Raw genomic sequence first — 21,688 nt, 5'->3', positions numbered from 1 at the left:
GCTCAAAAAGATCGTCGATCGTGCCAATAATCGTGAAATATTTTACGTATTACTTCAACCGTTCTAGTTTAATCACGCGCGCTAACGTACCGTGCACAGAAGTACCTTCTGGCTTGCATAATGCCGCCAATCTTTTTCTCCTAGCGCCTTGACCGTTTAATGATCCTCGCCGACCATGCTAGCTATCGCGTTAGCTATCGCGACTTTATTTGTTACTTGCGCGGAAAATGTTGCAACAGTTTTCCCGAAACACTGGGATTCCTCGAGCCACGACGCTCTGCGTCTTCCTGGGTTTCTTTTAGGGGAACTCGGTGGTTTTGAGATGACTCTAACGAGAGGGGATGCATGTATCTCTTGTTTTACGCGCCGCGCTCATCAAGCGCATTCTGCACGTTCAACAACTCCGCACACGTTGCGACGCAGCGGGAGAGAGGTCGTACGGTACATCATAATTAATGGCTATTATTATCCAGACATTCTTCGCCGCGCTAATAATAACGTCATCGCCCACTTTCTACGATCTATTTCTGTCTACTTACGTACTTCCCGCAAAACGCGCGCGCGTTCACATGAAACGGAAGTTTCGAGGCAGTCATTAACGATTTCACGCTCAATCATCGATAAAATGCACGCGAAGAGACGCTCTCTCTTTCTATTTCCCTGTAAATCTTCGTTGCGGATATAAATTAACAGGTGACTTAATTTCGATCGTAAGATCGCACGTTTCGGAACTCTGTCCGTTGAGGAAAATAAAATTATTTTTTCTTTTAATCTAATTATCAATCAAATTCTCAAGTTTTTTTGTTTAATTATAACTTCATCGTAAAATATGTAATCGATTTATTTACTAGATTTACTGTTGTATTGTTTCTTTCTTTTTTTCTTTCTTTCTTTCTTTAATACGTTAAATGCCACGTCGCGATTAATATAAATCTCGAGAAAATTATAATACGTCGTTAAAGAAAATTAATGTGTAACATCGACATACTCTCAGACAATAATATTACACAAGTGCAGTACTTCATTTAATTACGAAACATGGAACGGCATATTGTGCGCAATAACATTGGGAATAAATGTTCTAAGCTATGCAACTGTGTCACGGTTATTGCGTTCACTTCCAGGAACATCAAGACGCCGCCTACGCGAGATGCGCGATAATGAATAGATAATTAAAGCAAACGAAAGTAAAAAAAATAAAAAATTAAAAAAGTAATAATGAAAAAAAAGATGAGAAATGATGTGTTGGAATGAGAACAAGCAACGTGACCTGTTTTTGCGCTTTCGCGACTGAGGCTCACTTCGACCAAGTTCTGTTTCATTTAATCGCAGTCCAGATTCAATAGCCGATCCAATAAAAGAGGATCGCCTCGCACGAAACTTCCCTCCTATTAAAAATCAGCCTAGAGCCTTACGCTTCACGGATCGCAAACGACGTGGACTAACCTGAGAAGCGGCTTGACAAAGGAACTCGTGGGTTCGCACGTGCGTTGCATGTCGTTTACGTTGCTCTGCGCGATCGGCCGATCGCGCGGGCTTGAAACCCGGTGACGTCGCGTGGCGTCAACTTGTTTATTTATATTTGCAAGTGCAACTGTCGGCGCAGTCTCGTCGTTTGCCAGGCGCGAGAAGACAACAGGCACTTTGTCCCTGACGTGGAAGTCGTTTCGCTTTTCCTCGCCCGCCCCCAGCCATTGACATTCTCGTCGCGACGTCGGCGACAACCCGTCCTCCCCTCCCCCTCCTGCCCCACCCCCTCCTTGTCTAAGACGATATTGAAAACGCGTGACTAATGATTATTGGCCGCGGCGTGTTTAACAGCTGAAACTATATGCCCGATCTGCCACGTGATCCTCCGTCTTGTCTAACGGAGCTTCGCGGCGGGATCGCGAAAACGGCACGGGGACAAACGACTTTCGTGAGAAAAAGCACGTCGATTGAATGACTGTCAACCATAAAGAAAATTTCGTAAGCGAGAAAGGCGAAATATTTACAAGAAGAAGAAGAAGAAGAAGAAAAAAAATTATTCGCACACGTGAAATGAAGAGAATACAATCTTTACTTTGGGTGCTCTTTTATTCGCGAAGCAGGTGCTTTTTGTCCCACCCACGCGAGCCGCTCGAATATAATCTGCTTCCCTCTTTACCACGTGTGTAACGCAAAAAGCGTACTTAACATTTAATTTGCCTGTCAGGCCACAATTATAAACGGCAAGCAATTGTGCAACGCTATTTATAGTTTTAAATTTCGCAAAGGACTTTGCTAAAAACTATTAACTTTTTTTTTAAAATAAAAATAATGAAGATACATTGCATTTTACTTCGTTTTTACTTTCCTCCCCTCCTTGGTCGCGCCTATCTTTCGGCGAGCGTTATCTTGTGACGCGGGCTAATGGCGCCGCGGGGCTAAGAGTCAAGTACCATCGCGGAACGTGTTGCCTATTATTAGACGCGTCGTTTCCGCATACGAACACGCAGACAGGCCGCGTCATGCACGCGCTGACGTGCGAGGAAACGCGAGCGAGCGAGCGAGCGAGCGACGACGACGGTCACACTCAAAGGAAAGCGAGACGTTATATCACTTCGGCCCGGAGGCTGAGCTGAACCAGTCAACGACTTCCGGCGTTTCCACACGCAAACGGAAACGGACAGGGGCACGTGCAAATTCACCGTTTTTCCAAACGGCAAAGGATAACGCGGCGCGCGCGAGACTCGCGTATCGATTTGACGTCACGATCAGCGAATGCAATTTGCAAAAAGTAATATTCAATAAGGAATTAGCGCAGAATATCGCCCCTCCCCGCCGGGCGCTGACGAGCCGCAGTGCGTTTTTTGCGCGTAACAAAAGTCCGACACGCAATGTTTATCGCGGTTGCACATTTCGGTTCGCACGTCATTCATTTCCCGTTTCGAACACAAGCGGCAGGAATCAACGTAACCTGATTTCGCGCAACGTAATTACGCCGGACGGATGCGCCGGCACGAGGAGGCGGCACTTTCACGCAAAATGCATGCGTGTAATCACCCCTTCCGTAATAAAAGCCGAACGTCTGTTTCTTTGTTCGAGCGTATTCTTTCAGAATTTTCATTACGCCTCGCGAAAACGAGCCACTGTCGTCGCTCGCGCGCGTGCCTCGCGATCCGGCCGAAAAAAAAGCCCGCGGGAAAGATTTTTCATCTTCCACGTAAACGCGCGATGTAATATTTTTGCGTGATACCTCGCGTCGTGATTTTGCTAAAAGCGGAAATCGAGCGGCGCGTGCAAGCACGCATTGGAATTTTAAACAGACGTCTGTTTACCTCGCGTGTATAAAATTTAATTGCGACGACCGTCACGGCGGGCTGGCACGCTAAAAACAGATGTAAATATGCGAATCGTCGCGCTGTCCACCGCGACATTCCGTTTATTGCGAGGCTCGATCGAAATTGCTGCGCCGCGGCTGTCCATTAACGTCAATGAAGATCGCGATCGCACGCGGAACGTTAATATCCTGCGTGAAGGTATTGTGCCTCCTCGAGCCAAAAATCTATGGCGTACGAACACGCGAAAAAAAAAATACATATATATATATATATATATATATATATATATATATATATATATAATTGTATATTTACACTTGTACTATTTCTATGCGTATTTTAATATATTAAAAACGAGCTTACGAGAAGTCTTAACACGAACACCGATCGGTGGCATTGCCTATCGCGCGGCTGACACGCGTACCGATGGCACCCGATGCGTTTCTCCCGCAAGAGCGTTCGTATGACGCAGCGTTGTAAAAAAAGAAGTATGACAAGGATCATCGGGGACACGTCACGGGCGAATTATGATTTCAAGTACTAGGAACGCGACGCGGAGGAGGATTCGCAAATAGAAAAGATCAAAGGAAATTAAACGTACGTCGCGTTTAACGATGACTCGTACCGGCTTAAGTCTCCGATTCGCGCGAGGGAGTCTGTTAAACGGATCGGCATCAGGGTCGCTTTCCCTCAAAGTCCGCGCACGGGCGTCGGCAAAAGGTCAGACAATTCTTTCGGTGCCTCTCGAACGCGGAACGTGGGTTTAGAAGGTCAGAATTTTACGAGAATACTTCCCGTAAGCACGTGGTTAAAGGGTAACGGGACAAAAAAACGAAACGCGGGACTAAACCCGACCTTAACCTCTCTCGAATGGAGGGTTTTTTTTCTCTTAAATGGGGTTTCACAGGCTCATATTAACCCAGCGATCCTGCGACTTCGACGTGCATTTGAGCTGGAAGCGTCGAAAAAGGAATGACGGGTAAGAAAAAGCTCGTCTTTCCATATCGGCTATGAAATTAAAACGAGTCAACAAAAAAAAAAAGAAAAAAAAGAAGCAGAATCGATGCGAAGATATTTTAAGCATAAAATATATCGAAACGTATTACCTAAAGCTATTCGTATCATATTTTCCACGGTCTAAAAGCTGCCCGTTTTTTTTTCTTTTTTTTTTTTGCAGAAATTTTAACGATGCTTTATAATATTGCCATATATCTTTTCAATTATTTAAAATATTTTAAAATAAAATATATTATTTAACATGAATTGATAAAAAGTATATTGCTTTTGTAAGACTCTCCCACAGTTTTAGTTCTAGCCGGTTTTGGTTGGTTGATTTTAATATAGGCATTGAAAAAATTTATATACATATATATATATTTTTTTTTAAGTTCTTAATCTTCTATAGAGCCATGTATAAAAATTCAACGGCGACGTAATCGCGCGTCCGGTCGGGCTTTATCAGTACGTACTTCTTTCACCGCGCAAACCAAGGTGCGCTCGCGCTCGATAAGCCAAAAAAATACCAAAAAAGATTCCATCGCGGTGCCAAACCGATTAACGCGCTGCAAACACACGCGAGATAAATGTTGTCCGTAACTGACCTACCCCGTTCGGCACCTCGTTCGCATTTCTCCCGATTTTACAGTTCGACAGGCCTGTGAAACAACGGTCGATGAAAAAAGAAAACGAGGAGGGGAAGGGAGAAAAAAAAACATATCGCGTAATCGTGTTCGTGGAATTTCACGATCGAATATCTCGCGAGCGATGAATCAATCACGGTACACATTGCGACGATAAGAAAGAGCGCTGATTAAGCAGGCGTCGTGGCGGCGAGAAGAGAAAAAAGAAAAAGGGAAAAAATAAAAGAAAAAAAGAAATAAAAAAAAAGAATCCGCCGGGCCTTTAAGCGCGAATTTCAACGTTTGTCAGGCTGGCTTTCTCTTTACCCTCTTCTTTCAACGTAGGCCCGGCGTATACTGCGCTATAACGATTTTATCGGGCAATTCTTAGATGGAGTTTTACATAAACGCTATTACGTAAACGCAATTGCAGAGTAAGAAAAGCGATCCGCGCTTCATTAGTGACGGCTAAAAATATAAAACGCTAATAAAACTCGAAAGTACCTTTCATATTGATGAGAGAAGCTAATTCACTTCCAGCGTGGAACAAAGATAAATCTCTATCGCGCGAGGGAAAATCGATCCACCGAAATTCATTTTATCGAGCATCCCGCGAGAGTTGCAACGCCCTGTGACCTTCGCGCTGCCGCGATGCGGGAAGAATTTAACGGGAACGAAAATAAGAGCGATCTTTGTGACCCGCTTGGGCAAAGGGAGATGCATCTCGTCCGCGAGGATCAAGCTTATCGTCGACGTTAAAGGTGCTCGGCCGTTCGGCTCGAGGGGCGCGGGTAGGCACGCGAAACAAAATCATGCTAATCAATACGAGCGGAGAGTGCCGCATTCCAGTTTTAAGTAGACGGGTGACTCCGACACGTTTCAGGGAACGGCATTGTTAGCGTCGACGCGTCGAAAGTCATATACGAAATCAATAAAGCGGAGATCCTGACGACAAGTTGTACGCGTCCGTAACGTTCGGTTCCCTCAAGAGGAAGGCGGAGAGAAAATTCACGTGGTAACTTGCGGTGTAATTTACGGGGGAGAAAAATAAATATAAAAGACAAAAGAAAAAAATAAAATAAAAGAGACAATTTTTATCGCCACCGAAGTAATCGCAACTCCGTCCGAAGCGAGTTATTGATTCGAGACACGTAATTTAATATCAAACTGATAATAACGTCGCCGAGCGTCAAAATTAGGGTCTTATTTCGGAAGGCCGCGCACGTACACGTGGGCCGAGCTCGAGAATCGATGTTCGAAAACACAATCGGTGGAACCGCCGCACGGAAACCCGCACACTTGCGCGTCTTTGCGTAATAATGCAGATGAGCCCGGCGATTGTCCCGGAATCACAGTTGCTTTTACAATATTATATTTCGCGGAGATTTATCTCAAACGTATAATTAAAAAATAAAAACCTTACACGTGTAACAGAAGCTTTTAAACCTTGCTAGCGTATTATTTGCCTCGACAAGTGTATCCCTGATTTATATTAAAGTTATACAAATCGTGCAATTAACAAAAAATATAAATAAATTAATAAAAACGTTTTAAGTGTGTACCAATATTTTCTATTAATAAAAAAAAATTATATGGGACGTCTCTGTAGTAAAAAAAATTAATTCAGTGTCGAATAACGATCGTAGAGCCGCGGCCGGTTCGGCGGGAGCGGTCAGGTGAGAAAGAAAGGGGTCTCGAGTCCATCTGTTCCGTCTGGCAATGCGGGACGACATTTAAACTCGTAAAGTTATGAGAAAACGCGTCGATAGCCCGAGAGATAAGGTGGCCGGTTTCGTCTCGAGCGTAATCTTCTGAGAATTAATCCGTATCAGTTTTCGGGGGAAAACCCGTTCGTTCGACCCCGAGATATCGGCGTTTCACCCGTCGTCGCGGACCCCGCTCTTCCGGCTTTTTCTTCAACGTCCGCCAGTATTTTCGGCCACGACACGCGCAGTTACGTGATTGCGCGATAACGCGAAATGCAGTGACGCGAAGACGTCTCGCGATATCACCCTTACATAGTGTTGCCACCTGTAGGATTTTTGCAATAATGACTTTCGGCAACGCGGACTGACTGCGGAATCTGACGAGGAAAGTCGCCGCAAAAACTCCATCTTGGAGAGAATAAATTCTAACATGTGATGCGTGTTAAATTTAATACAATTCCCGTTTTCTTTCTTCTTTTTATTTTTTTACTGCGTATATCGTATCTTTCCACTCGTATCTTCTCTATTTTCAAATTCCATTCGCGTTAGAAAAAGCATTCTAGACTAAAAGAATAAATATACTTTTAAGGAAAAAAAAATATATATATATAAGATATCCGAGATATTTTAAAAGCTTCTGTCACACATTTGGAATTTTTTTTTTTAAAGATATCGAAGCGTATCGATAATCTCGTGTACAAAATACACAAATTCGGATGATAATACACGATGACTCACAATATCGATTGATTAACTTTCAACAAATTATTGACTTTTTTTTTTCAAATATTCAAATAAATATTCGTCTCCTGCTTTCTGATAACGATATCAAGCGCCGTAAAAAATCAAAGACTGGAGTTTAAGAAGCACCAACTAATCGGAATTAATAAACGTTAATTCTAATCGAACCTGCTTTCTCTTTACAGAAAAAAAAAAAAAAAAATAAAAATAAAAAAAAAACAGCAATAATGTGATCGCTATCGCGATATATCGGACTTATTTCGCGACGCGAATCACAACCATTCAGAATTATAATTGGCTTTTGAAAACTAATCTGAGAAAGAAGTATTAGATCCAATCACGGTCACGGATCGTTTTAACTCACGTCGCGTGGGCAGCCTCGGGTTAACGAGCGTCACGTTTTACTCGCGAATCAGGGACGCATGGGACTCAACGAAAGAAAAGAAAAAAAGAGAAGAAAAAAAAAAAAAAAGAGAGCGCGGGATTCGCCGCTCGCGGCGGCCGCCGTTTAGACAGCTGTTTAACTGGCGCGTCGAGGTCTGCGAGTGGCGGCGGAGAGCATTGAACGGCGTAATCGCTCGGCGCTTTTAAGGTTAGGTTCGCCTGGACGGGCCCGAAAACTCGACGGGGTCTCTCGAACTTACGATCGTCTCCTTTCCTAACGTGCATTTCGGGCGTCATGCGCGCGTCACGGAAAACGCGCGTGACACGCCGCTACCTTCCGGCCGTTTTGCACGGCCCGTTGCGTTTCTAACCTCAAAGGCGGAGCCCACGCGCGCGGGAACGAGTTTGAGAGAAAAGAAAAAGACACGAGCGCAGAGCCACTTACCTTCAACGCGACCTTTCTTCGCGCGGGCCGCAGCGCGTCCCTCTTTGTCCGTCACGCTCGTACGAGCCCTCTTCCGACGATGCAGTCGGCGGGAAGGAACACAGGCCGGCGACGCGCCGCGTGAGCGATGGGCAAGGGGTGCGGGGGCAGGTAGATGTATATCCGGTTGAGAGTGAGACAGATGATGAACTCGTACGCACACAATATGCACTAATACACACACACGCGGGCGCGGGAGAAAGAATACCTTGCACTTATCGGACACACTAGACGACGGCGGCGGGCACAGATGTACGAGCGTATGTACGTATACGTAGATTATGCGTACCGGGTATGACGCGCGGCTACGCACACCGCGGTACGTTTTCACTGGTGTTCTCCTCGACAGTCGCGCACTTGACGATACGGACCGTGCAGGTGGAGAGGAGGGGTGAGTGTAGACAGTGGCGATGTCGATGACAGCGATACGTGGCGGTGCGGGAGAGAAAAAGAGAGAGAGAGAGAGAAAGAGAGAGCGACAGACGAGAACCTGGATGCTCGCTGGGTCTTGGCGCGCGAAACTGCCGAGCCACTCGCGATTACGGGGTCACTTCCGGCCCCGAAGTTATCTCCAAGCTGTCACCGCGGGCATAACGCGAGATTGCCCTCTCTGGCCGGGAAACGCGATAGGACCGCTTCTTCGCGCTCACGTAGACAGAATCCACAAGCGTACGATGACTGTGCTCACCGGCGGCGCCTTTCCCTTCGCCGATCGCAATAGAGTCGCCGCCGGCCGTGAAACCTCGCGCGCGTCTCTCCCGCCCTCTGCGTGGTCCTTAACTTCTCGTCGTAGAGCAGCCAAGTCTTCCGGTCGGCGGGTAGGACTCCTCTTCCGCTTTCCCACGATGTTTCCGGAACGTGACGGTGGACGAGTCCCGTGTTACGAAGCGCGCTTTCTTCGATCAGGTGGCGTTGTTTTCGTCGACGGGAAAGGGCAAAAGCGGACGAAGAGAAAAGAAACGAAAGAAAAGGGAAAAATAAAATTAAAAAAAAAAAAAAAAAAAAAAAAAATTATGTTGCGCCGGCCTCTTCCTCTTTTTCAGGTTATGGTCATCGGCGTCACCGCGTGACGCCCCGCGCGGCCTCGCGAACTGAACTACTGACTGACTTACCGCCCGGCCGTTCGCTCGTCCCGCCGTCGCGACGACTATCACGTGGTACGATGGTCGCGCGCGCGATCGCGGGGCGGGGAGTGTCTCCTTTTCCTCTTCGATGCGGGCCCCGGTACCCCTCTCGCTGCGGATCGGCCCGAGGACCCAGCGGGGCCGACGACGGACACCTTAGGGACGCGCCCCGATCCTCCGGCGCTCCTGTCCTCGCGTTCGCCGATCACGAGGCGGCCTGGCCGCCGACGCCGGCGCTCCTGCCGCCGCCAGACGGCGGACAGTGGGATGAGGGACGAAGGTGGCGGATACGCGGCGCGGACGTACTACCGGCTGACACCCCCGCGGCAGCGCCGCAATGAACTCGCCCGGCACGAAGGGTCAAAAGCACCGCGGCAAAATAATAACAGAACGCAGCCGCCGACGTCGCTGTCGCGAACGGCAGCCCGCGAGCTTGGCGATCGCCGCCGCGGCCGTGGTCGTCGCCGCTACCGTCACGCGGGCGCGATGGCCTCCCGCTGCCTCTTTCTATTTCGCGGCCGGCGTCGCGTGAAATGCGGCGCCGCGACGCCCCGATACGCCGGGACAACAACGTCGTTGCCCGTCCAGACGGCGCGGCAACAATAACAACAATAACACCCCGTCGTCGTTGTCGCGCGCGATTAACGAAACCGCGACCACCGCCGATGTTTCCGCTGCTGCCCGACTCCTGTAGCTTCCACAGCCGTCCACGTCTTCGCCGTTGATATCGTTGTTCCTGTTGTTACTATTGCTGCCGTGCTGCTCCTTTCACTCCGGACGACGGTGTCGCGGACTACGGCGATGATGTTGATGGTACTGGTGGCGGTGATGGTTGTTCGCGGCCGCGGGTTTTGGCGGGTTTCCACGGGCGACGAGCGCGCACACCACTGGCACACACACCGCGGCCGCCGTGCATTCACCTCGTCCTCGCAGCACGCGCCGTCGCCGCCGCTGCTGTCGTCGCCGTCGCCACCGCCGACGCGAGCCGACGAGCGCTCCTCCTCGCCAGCTCTCCGCGTCGCTGCCGCGCTCGGCCTCCGCAGGTCAGGACCCGGACGCGGACGCCGCGCAGCGATCGCACCGAACCGAGAGCGTTGCCGCGGCTGCTCCCGTGCCGCCACGCCACACTGAGACGCACGAGACGAGATTGTCCGACGCGCCACTCGCTCGCGGACGCGCACCTACGGGCACCGATCGCGACGGCGTTAATCGGACGCACGGTCACGCGGCTTCCACGACGGGTTACGCGCGACGTTCCCACAGCGCACACGAGCACACGAGCACAACGTCCTAACCGCGGGGACACCGCATCGCTTTCACGGGCGAACATGGAGCTGGATCCATGCCGAATGCTTGGCAAATCGGCCGCGGGGAAGCGCGCGCGGCGGCGAATGTTCGCGGCGGCGGAAGAGAGAAGAAGCGAGCAAGAGAGAGGCGCCGCGCGCGTCTCGACAACCGACCTTCAGGACCGCTCCGTAGCGACTGCCGCAGGCCTACCAACGCGACGCCAAGTCGCTTGACAACAGCGGACGCCTTTACTCACCGCTAGAGTTCACCCCCTACCGGCGCGTTGCCGCGCGTCGTTTCCCTCCTCCTCCCACGCCCCGCGATCTAACGCCGAAATAATGCCGTTTTATTCTCGTTAAATTAGAGATTTATATTTTATTTAATCAGCTCCTCGCTGCACGAGATCCCGTTGAGCGAGATTTTAGCTTCGAAATACCCCGGGCTTTTGTCGTACTTGAAATACATTCTTGAAATACAAAGCGAAATCTTGTCACAGACTTGAATATATTACTCGGTTCTCTTGGAAAGAAATTCTTCGATCTTTTTCTTTTTAGTGAATCACGTATTCGATTGTTACAAATCTAATATTAAAAAATAAAAGGAAAGAATATTGTATTTTTTTTCAAAGCAATAAAGCGATATTAATCGATTGACTTAAATTTCTTAAATTTAATTAAATCAGACCCATCTTCTCCCAAAATTGATTTCCATTCACGAACTTCCGACAATTATCACCCGCGACGTTATTCCGTCGTTCGTCAACATTTGTTAAACAAGAAAGCTAAAATAACGTCGCAAGCAAGCATTTTGTGGTGAAGTAAATGAAAGGCGGCTCGCGATTTCCGCCAGAGATCATTGAGCGATCTCGCGATGACGAGGCAAAGTTTAAGCGGAATTTGCGAGAGCAATCCGAACCGAACCGTTCATAGACTGAACATACGCCAAATTACGGTATAAATTGCTCGCTAGAGTAATTGGAATTGAACGGAGCCATGCCGGAAGATTAAAAGAATGCAATTTGCAGCGCAATTAACTTCTAAAGAGCGCGCTACTAGGGATTTATGTTGCGATTAAAAGTGCAATTATTTTCCTTTTTTATTCTTTTTTTTTCAAAGTTTTGCTGCTGATAAACGCATTTTTTAAATAACCTGGCGCATATTTCCCTGAAATGCGAAAATTAGTTTTTATTTGTAAAATATAGGTATAAATCGATTAGCAACTGCCTATATTGCTGTTTGCGCGTTCGCTTAAATCGGCAATTAATTGATCTAAATGACGGTGGAATCTTTAATTGATGACACGAGTAAATAATTAATGCGAAAAACAGTACACGTATATCATATAAAAATTTAATTAAATCAATTTTTCAATAATAAATAAAGATAAGAGAAATTTATTAGCTCGTGTATATGAGGATTATTTTATATAATATATTATATCTAAAGTTAGACGGAAAAATCATAACTATATATTGAATAAACTGTCGTCCTCGTGAAAATAATATAAAATGGAATGAAGAATAGCGTGGATCAAGAAACGAAAAACAACGGACGACATGCGAGACGATCGTTACAAGACGAAACTTACCAGCTGCACAATATGATGCAATACTTGAACGGCGCCGTGCAACGCTTGCAATCATTAGAGATTAACTTGAGGCGTACATTGATCTTTAAAGAAAATAATAAGACGCAGCAGTTGAAAGCTAAATTCAGTTTCTGGTTGTATGCGACATCGTATAAAAAGAACAAGTCCTAATAGTTGCGGAAACGATATGCTGAAATAAAATAAAAATTAATACAACTATTTTTATTTAAAAAAAAAAAAAGAAGTTACAAAAATATATTTATCTTCAAAATAAAAGATAAAATTGAACGCTCGTTCCAAGATTTCATATACATTTTACTTGTAGCTTTTATTTATGTTCAAAATTTCAATTACACCACACTTTGTTTCGAACCTTTACAGTTTTGTTATATATAATTATCGTCATAAGAATTTATTTTATTACACTAATAGTGGTATCATATGCTTAGCAAAAATAACATAAATAAAATGTCAAAAATCAAAGTATCAAGGTATATTATACGAAACCTTATTATTAGTTTAGATGTACATATGTAACATAAGTTTGATTATAATTTTCTTAATGATTAAAAAAAAAAACATTATTTACGTTTTTACGTTGTCCATTGTAGCACAATTTACTTAATCAATCCCTCGAAACACATTTATGCATACTTGAACATATGCTCTATATAATTGTTGCTTTACTATTGTTCATTATAAATTCATACTCCGATATTTATCGTGAAAACTGGATTCTAGTTATTTTTCATTTAATAATTTAGTACATATAGTACTATCAAAATCAATATCGTTCATCGATTAATCATTCACATTGCTCAACATATTTTTTACCGGCTTTTATACACACAAACATCATATATGTATATGTATATATACACACATATAATGAAATTAGTCGTGCGAAGTGGATATATTTGTTTTTATGCAGTGAATTGTTTTAAAATTTGTCCCGAAAACTTGCCTGAGTGCGGTGTGGTCTTTCTCCATGCTTTCCTTGCAAATTATGGCTCTTGCCTTTCAAAATCTTTCCTTTCCCTTGCCATTCGGATCCCCTTTGAAACGCATGGCCAGGCATCAGTTCCTCATCGGATTCTGCTATCTCCATCGGGCTTTCTCCACGGCTATGATCGCTCCTTCTGTCGAGAAAATCGTCATGCTCCATAGAACGTCTGTGATACTCTGGCGTATATGTTTCGCGACTGTAGTGATCGCGCATATCGGAGTGAGAAGAAAACTCATCTCTGTTTGTAACAGGCGAATTCAGCCTCAACTTTACCGAATCGTCTATGGTATCGAAACGCTTAGGCTCCGACTCGTAAGGGCGCCCCTGCGAATTACTTACATTCCATCTCAGGTCATCCTTCTCGCGGTACTTGGATTTTAACTCGAACGTGTCCCTCGTGCCACCCCAATTGACACGATTCATTACTGGCCGCTTCTCTTCTTTCACCTTGACATGCTCAAAAATATCTTCCGGCTTGACTTGCGTTGCACAGTTGATCATGATGGGTCCTATTTGCACACCCTTAGAGTCTGTCATCACCTCGTCTGTCTGACAGATTTTTTGATGCATTTGCGTCGCCGTTTTCGGGACTGGCACTGACTGTTCCGCGTTACACTCTGCCCAGAAAATCTTGGTCTTGCTCTTTTGCAGGAGTATTGAGTTCGATGTATGATCCTCGAGAATGTCTTTCGTATCGTTTTCTTCGCTGCGATCATAGAAAAATCGACCCTTCATCTTTAAACGTGGGTCTTCCGCCGGGAGATTGAATAGCGCTTGTTCGCAATTTCGCATTATTTCAGGGATGAATCCTATCAGTGGAACAAAGAAAAGAGTCGCGTAGAATAAAATTCCGAATTACATGTATACACTGTTATCGTTTTATAAAATATACCATGCTTCTTGTGATTTTCACGCACGTTTTTTTAATTACGTAAAGTATTTTTTAACAAAGATTCACTTTGAACGCGTATCTTAAACATGTCACACAAACCACGTGGCGTGCTTAATAAATAATTTAAAATAAGTTTAAAAAGTGAGGTTGAAAGTTCTTACCTGGATACAGCACCGGTATATTAGATGACTCTAAAAGATGTAAAACAAAGAAAATATAAAAAATTAATAAAAGCCAATAAATAGGATACATAAAAAGTATTTGTATCCTTGTGATCGATCAAAAAGCGCGAACTGTATCAGTTCATTAAATCTTTACGCGATCGAACACATAAAAAATTTAAACATACTCGCACCTTTGGCTGAAACAGACGCTTCCAGCAGACTGGATAAGCTGGTCTTTTGCTGCAAGATCAAGCCACAAAAGTAACATTAATATTCATTTCTATAAATAAAATACACGATTAAAACAAACACAACGTTTCGTGAATTAAAATAAATTAATACTCATTAACTTTAACATAGCGATAAACACTTTTTGCCGAATTTACTAATAAATACTAATCACTATCGTATGTGCTGCAATTACTTGTGGCATGGAGATGACGGGTGGAGCAGGGGGCGTTAACATTCGCTCCTGTCGCGGGGAAGAAGATTCGTTGTACGATGACGACGACGGTGCTGGTCCTCGTTCTGTGTAGCTCTGCGACGACGTTGAAGGTGTTATTGGTTCGTTTAAAGATATGTTTGTAGATTGATGAACAGGCTGCTGGACGAAAGGTACAGGGTACGATGAAGGATACGATTTATGCGCATCTATCATAGGAGGAGGTACAGGCTGAGGCGAGGGCGTTGGCATGGAAAGCATCGGCGAGCATATCACCGGCGGTGGAGGTGCTTGGATAGGAACGGAGTTCGACTGGTTGTACAGAGCCGGGTTGGACGAGTAATTGGATGGAGGGCCCAGAGATGCTGAGAGCATAGGCTCGAAGTTCATAAACGGTCCGCTTGGCATAGGCGATATCATAGCTGACGACGATGGCGGCGGCAACGGTGGAAGAGACTGATGAATGTATGGAGGTGCTGAAGATGGAGGCGGCGGCGGCGGTGGTGGCTGCGGCGGCGGCGTCATTCCCGGTAACGGTGGCCTCGGCTCGGTTTCCTGTTGATATGTTGGCGGATTGTACAGCGGTGCAACTCCTTCCATCGTCACAGACGACCCGTATCCACTTACGTTTCCGCTAGTCGACATTGCTTTGCTTCTGTTCAGCTGTCTTACCAATTCGTTGAAGAAGGGCGAACGCTTTCTGGTTCGCTTCTCGAACGACCTGCTGCGTGAGCGTGAATGACTTCGGCGGCGAGGACTGTACCGTCGGTTCGACGGGGAACGACTTGGTGATCGTCTTCTCGAGCGGTCCGTGCTGCGACTCCTTCGTTCGTAAGATCGGCTTCTCCGGCTTAATCAAGATAATTGGTAAGATATAATACTAATACATTTTTGTGTCGCGCATATGTTTGTACAATACAGTAATATAAAAGACAAAACACTAAGCTTGAAGAGTTATTATCTATCATAAACTACTTACAATATATTTATACACAAAATAATATATAAGATTATTACATAGTATTAAAATAAGAATTTTAATTAAGTTTTTGATTCTCTTTCTCGAGTCAAAAAGAGTTTAAAAAATTAAAAAATCTTTTAACAAAGTTGTTAAGAATGTGTTTCCTTACCGTTCATACCCCCAATCGGCACGTCTTCTACGTCGCTCGGAACTCCATCGATGATCTGGGCTAGATCGTCGTTCGACGCTAGATCGCCGTTCCGTACTGAGTCGCCGAGGACTTCTCCGTCGATCTGGACTTATATTAGGACTTCTTCGGTCGTAGGACCGCGGTGAATTTTTTCGCCTGGCTGGACTACTATATCTGGGACTTCTACGACGCTCCGGGCTTAATGGACTCTTTCGTCGATGAGGACTCTGCCGCAGTCGATCGGGACTTCGACGCCGTACCGGGCTCACTCTTCTGTAGCGTTCCACCGACTTGCTCCTGCGACGTTCTCTAATTCGTTGAGCTTCACGCTGGGCTCGCTCTCTTTGCTCTTCCGCGATGCTTTGGATGGCTTCGGTTTCCGTGCCAGGCGGAACTACCTTGTCCGAGTCCAACAAGTATTTAATCGCCTTTTCCTTCTCGGCGAGCAGCTTACTCTCGGTGTCTCTCTTCGTTCGTATCTTGTCCCTTTCAATGTCCTTGGAGCTCTTCGAAGGATCCCGGCGAATCTCCTCGCGCTTCTTTTCTTCTTTCTTGGACTTCTTGCGCTTGTTAGATCCTTTAGGCTCGGCATGGTGTTCCCTATAATTACTCATTTTATCATTTATATGCTGAAGACACAATTTGCGAGTTAAATATTATAATATATATGTATATACGAATATATTACACATATAACGTACAGAAAACAGAAACTATTTGACATTACATCTTATATCTAAGTTTAAAATTAAAACGCGTATTTGTACAATACAAATAAATGTATACATTATAAATAAACAAATTCAATATAATAATTGCACTCGTAGACGAGAACAATTAAACAGCTTTTATTTCTAGTATTAGAGTATAGTGACAATGTTATATAAAAATCATTTACATTAAATAACACTACCTAAGAGGATTTTCTCGCTGCTTGGTTGGTCTTGTGGAGTCTTGCTCAATATCGCGAAGTTTGTCTTCTTCCCTTTCCCACGCATCCACGACGTCCAAGCCCTCCATAAAGTCCTCATCATCGAGGAACTCCTTCAGCTCTTCATCTGGAATCTCCTTAAGGCCCTCGATCGCGCGCTGTACATCGTCGTTCGTGCTGCTTTTTGACAAAGACTCCTCAACGCTGTGAAACGGCTTCGTGGAGGTTTTGTTAGTAGTTGTCGTCACCTCCTCTTCTACCTCTTCTTTTATTTTAATACTCTCATCCATGACGCTCACTGATTCGTGGTTATCTCAGTAAAACTAAAGTAATCAGAAAAATACCTTCAAGTTTTGAGTAATAAAACTTGACTATACTTCTTGGTATATCTACTGCACCTTGCTTGTTAAATCATCACAGAATATTTGTATATGTAACACAAATGACTTGAGGCACTGGATTCTCCTGTTATCTCGCTGCTACTTTAATGTACAGCTCGAGTGTTGTATTCAACAAGATCGTTTACGGCTTATGTATGTCTGAAAAGATCTTTATCTTCAGACTATTCGTCGAGATACCAACACTGAGATTCTTCGTTTCAGCGTTTGAGAATATCTCCACCGAAACAGTACACAGACTTTTGCATTAAGTTTGAAAATGCCGATGAACGTATAGATACGCACAGTGCTCCAACATGCGTAACATGAGGAGTGTGGTGGTAGAATTTAATCGGAAAACGAAATAATCTGCTTTGCGCCGAGTTCGTCTGCGGTTTAATTACTATACCAGGTTAAAGTGTGAAGTGTCCCCTTCTTTCTCAGCGCTGTGGACCAGGAATGCCTGGTGCAGGCGGCCTCAAAGTCCCAGAAATCGTATTCGTCGATTCGTTGCTAAAAACACGACAATAAGTAAATCGGCAATCCGAGTTAAAACGCTTGAGTTAAACTGTTTCTTTTTTTTTTAATTTTTTTTTTTTTAGTTTGTGTAAAATATTTATATAAATTTTTCGCTCTACAACCGTGGCCGAAACTGCTCCACACTTTCGACGCTTAATTATTCTAACATAACCTAACCTTAGTATCAAGCCTACCGTTGTAATTGGCGGCGTCCGTTTACACGGCACCTACGGCACTCACTCCTGGAAGTCCTGAGCGGATGGAGCACTGGTGAGTGCTGGTGATGCTGGATCACGTTATCGAAACACAGACGAAAAGAACCCGGATCAACTCGGAGCAAAATGGTTTTTAGCCACGCTCGACAGACAAAGCTGTCTTGGTACCTACAAAAAACCCGTGAGTTTAATTGATGTATGATCTTGAACTTTAATTTAATCTAGAAGCATTAAAAAAAAAGAATGTATCCAGTAGTGTAACAGCTCGGTAAACGTACAGTAATGCTCTTGCCTTTGATCGGTTTTATTTTTTAGATTCACAAACATCCACCAATCAAATGCAAGACTTCGCGGAGCACTAATACATAAGAGATTGCGCATTTGGACGATCAACGTATTCGTTCGCAAAAACGAATTCGAAGGAAGCGTAAAGTCTTTAGGACACGAGAACGGAAATATGAAACTACGAAAAAACTGTTTTCTTTTATTTATTCAACTTTCAAACGTTCGGCAAACGCGTTTGAAAGCTCGAAGTTGCGGAGTCAGCGGAGAATTAGTTAAAATTTAATTAAAAAAAAAAGACTTAAGCAGAATATTAAAAAAAAAATGTATATCTCTCGGAAAATGTGAGAGAAAACAGACAAATATGTATCGTGTTTGTACAAAATTTTTTATTACTAACACTAATTTACTGCTGACTTACTATAAGACTCGCACATTTTGTAAATCGTAGACATAATATGAAGTCAATAATTAATATTATATAGTGTTACATAATATTGGAAAGAGGATAACAAGAAAACTTCTAAATATGCAGAGAGAGAAAAATTATTATCTTGGTGCTGGATACATATTTTCTGAAGACACTGTTTACTTACGTATACATTCGGAATTATTAGCTCTACCAAACATAGGGTATTGTTGCAAGTAAAGTGTTACTTTATTATTGTATTCGGATTAATAAATAAATTATATATATATTAATATGTAAATTATAACATAACATCACCGTAATGTCAACAATGCAGAATAATTAATGAAAGTCTAATTTTTGGTGCGTACCAAGAAATATGCGACATATCACAGTGATTCTTCGTGGTGGAACAGCTGTTGATAAGTTTTATTGTACTGTAACATGTACGCCATAGTCCTGTTAATTATGTTTGGTATCCATTGTTGTAAAAAGCCATTGAATTGTCGAAAATCGCTGACCTGACTGTTCTCATCTACCAGTAAAACGTCCACCGCCGTGGTATTGTTCATCTTTTCCACAGTGCATATGAAATCTAGTCTTACATTGTTTGTTTCGTCATTCTGATTCATAAGCTTTAAAATCTTGTCCGATACGTGTGCCTCTTTTTCTATAAAGCTTAAATGAAGGTCCAGTGCTCTGAAATATTTCTTTCTGTTGTTCCATATGCATTTGTTTCCCGTACAGCGGAACGATATTTTCTGCTGATTTTGAATATACACATCAGAAATTACATTAATTTTCTGTTGCTTTGCCTCGTGATCGTCGAGAAGCATCTCGACTTCCAACTTGAAGACCATCACAAAAATGTCTTTTATTAAATTAAAAATGATAAAGTACCAATTGTCACTTATGTACTTTTCTTTGTCAGTAATATCCGTACGAGTCTCGAAATCTGCTGGTAATCCAACGCGTACGAATTGATCAGGCGATATTAAAGTTCGGAACCTTTTCTTTTTCCTTTTTGCCGGTAAAAATTGTAGAGGCGCCCCGCCGAACAATACGGTTAGTAAATTATCGTAATTCTTTTCGCTAACCGTCGAACACATATTAGCGCTGCACTCACAGCAATTTTGAAATGCTATCAGGGCGCGGTTTGACGTGCTTGCGGCTGGATTCTGATTAAGTTCGATTGGATCCTGTATAACCGCTGGCTTGAGAGTGTCTAGTCTTCTGATACCATACGTCAGGCCGTTTTTGTATCTGTGCATATAACTGGGCAGACTGTTATCAAAGTAAAAACTACTTTCTGAATGCACTTTACCGTCCAACAAGCATATTACGGACGAGTTGAAATTGAAGTTGGCGTAAAACAGAAAGAAATTATGAAGTAGCGTTGCCACGCTGCTATCGTTAGTAATGGCTGGCAACGGAGTAGCCTCGTTGAAATTCACTTGCCATCCGCATACGAGGTACGGGGCGCAGGTTTTTTGGAGAGTTAGCATCGTGGGAAGAAGACCAACTGATTCTTGCTGGAGATAGAATATGATCAGGCACACTAATCCATAGCTAGAAATTCTCCCACTGCCCGCAATTCCATAATGCCTCGCCCAGTACTTGAGCAGTAGCATCAGCGGTCTTATTCGAGGATCGCGTGATGCACAGTAACGCATGAACTGGCTTTTATAAATGCCTAAGCTATTCTTGAACGAAATGTCGCAAGAAATATTAGTTGGCAAATAGCGAAACTTTATAATAGGCGTTTTCGCATTAGGTATTGATATGATGTTGGCGAAAACGGATTGTAGGCTGTACATAACTTTTCGTACTTTCTTAAAAATCATTGACGTCCATGTATACATTGATAAATCCACCGGTAATTCTTGAAAAAAAGAAAAAAAAATTATTATTAATTTATTATACAATGTAACATTCATATACGACATATTAAACTTGAAGAATGTCTTACCGTTGTGACCGACGTACATGTAGATATCTAAATCACTTTCTTTAAAACTTAATTGCGCCACTGTCGAGCCGAATGAAAATGAACGACATTCTGGAAAAATTGATCTGAATATTTCGTCCAAATGTGGACAAATTACGTTGTATCTTGTCATCAATTCGTTTTCTGTGAGTTGCACCGTGTTTAAAAGTGCTGATAATTGATTATTAAACGTAACTTCATTTTCAACTACGTTTTTTATACAATCGTAACTTAATGGATCGTTTTCTTCATTAACCTCTATTCTTGCCGGACCGTTGGCATTCTTTTGTTTCGACACTGTAAAAATAATAAATGTTTGTGTAACGTTATCTCTGCAAAAAAAAAATTAATGATTTTATGCAATATCCTTTGTGATACTTACATTTTTCTTTCTCGAAAACAAGATTTCCTCTAGTTTTCTTCAGTCTTCTCAAATGTAATGTTTCATTTGCTAACCAATCTGATCTACTCATTAACATATCGACAGGCTTGCTGTAATACAAAAATAAAAAATAGTAACTTCTTACATAATAAAAACTTCATGGCTTAAAATCTTTTTTTTTTTTGTCCAAGCAAGTAAAAGAATACATAGAAATTTATATGAATTATCTACTTCTTTGAATTTTTTAAATATATGTTTTAAGTATAATTACCTATTGTCATATTCAATCCAAAAAGAATTTCGGGAAAAATGTTGTCTTTTAACTATGCCAAATTTATGAAGAAATTTTACTAAATCTTCTCGTGATAAAGTTTTTGGCAAAGGTGCAACACAAACGGACATTCCCGGTAAATAATGCTCCTCCTCGCGTGATTTTTGCTCTGGCTTTGCCCCATGATGCTTTGAGCTTGTATCCATTTCTTTTGTTGCACACCCAACAGATTCAACATACGATTGCGAACTCATGTTTCGAAGTAAAGCAATTGCAATTTATTACAGTCTACTTTTATCTATTTTTATTTATAAAATAAAAATTAATCACTTAATTAAAATAAAATGTAAAAAAATAAATATCTCTTTTTTTGTACTATAGGATATCAAAATTGATAACAAAAAAAAAAAAAAATATATATATAAA

The 21,688-nt window shown here is 43.2% G+C and overlaps 2 protein-coding genes across 3 annotated transcripts in view; both read right to left on the bottom strand.

Annotated features, from left to right (window-relative positions):
- Mnb (minibrain) overlaps positions 1 to 9,227 on the bottom strand; it is a 57,033-nt gene extending 47,806 nt beyond the window's left edge. The window contains exon 1 of one of the 2 annotated variants that reach the window (XR_011546104.1): positions 8,198 to 9,227. The gene's annotated coding sequence lies outside the window, so the exon portion shown is untranslated. The remainder of the gene's footprint in view (positions 1 to 8,197) is intronic. The other variant, XM_070660742.1, reaches the window with a different exon arrangement.
- A 2,621-nt stretch (positions 9,228 to 11,848) lies between these two features.
- Positions 11,849 to 21,516, bottom strand: LOC139104834 (uncharacterized). Its single transcript, XM_070660544.1, has 12 exons — positions 21,263 to 21,516; positions 20,992 to 21,101; positions 20,592 to 20,906; positions 19,016 to 20,504; positions 17,937 to 18,099; positions 17,602 to 17,710; positions 16,803 to 17,133; positions 15,869 to 16,489; positions 14,721 to 15,588; positions 14,488 to 14,536; positions 14,294 to 14,323; positions 11,849 to 14,049 (listed from the first exon to the last, which is right to left on the bottom strand). Exons 1-12 carry the CDS (start codon positions 21,514 to 21,516, stop codon positions 13,175 to 13,177), a joined length of 5,214 nt encoding a protein of 1,737 aa, XP_070516645.1. The 3' UTR covers positions 11,849 to 13,174.
- Positions 21,517 to 21,688: the final 172 nt, after the last annotated feature.

Source organism: Cardiocondyla obscurior, linkage group LG08, assembly GCF_019399895.1.
Source record: "Cardiocondyla obscurior isolate alpha-2009 linkage group LG08, Cobs3.1, whole genome shotgun sequence".
In the NCBI taxonomy this organism is placed as follows: domain Eukaryota; kingdom Metazoa; phylum Arthropoda; class Insecta; order Hymenoptera; family Formicidae; genus Cardiocondyla; species Cardiocondyla obscurior.
The sequence above is the reverse complement of the archived record's forward strand: the minus strand, read 5'-3'. Positions and strand labels throughout refer to the sequence as shown.

Coding starts and splice junctions, on each gene's coding strand:
- LOC139104834 (XM_070660544.1), bottom strand. CDS start 21,516: ATGAGTTCGCAATCGTATGTTGAATCTGTTGGGTGTGCAACAAAAGAA. Junction 18,100..19,015: donor TTCCACCACGAAGAATCACT/GTGATATGTCGC, acceptor GGTTTTTTGTAG/GTACCAAGACAGCTTTGTCT. Junction 15,589..15,868: donor GCCGATTGGGGGTATGAACG/GTAAGGAAACAC, acceptor ATCTTGATTAAG/CCGGAGAAGCCGATCTTACG.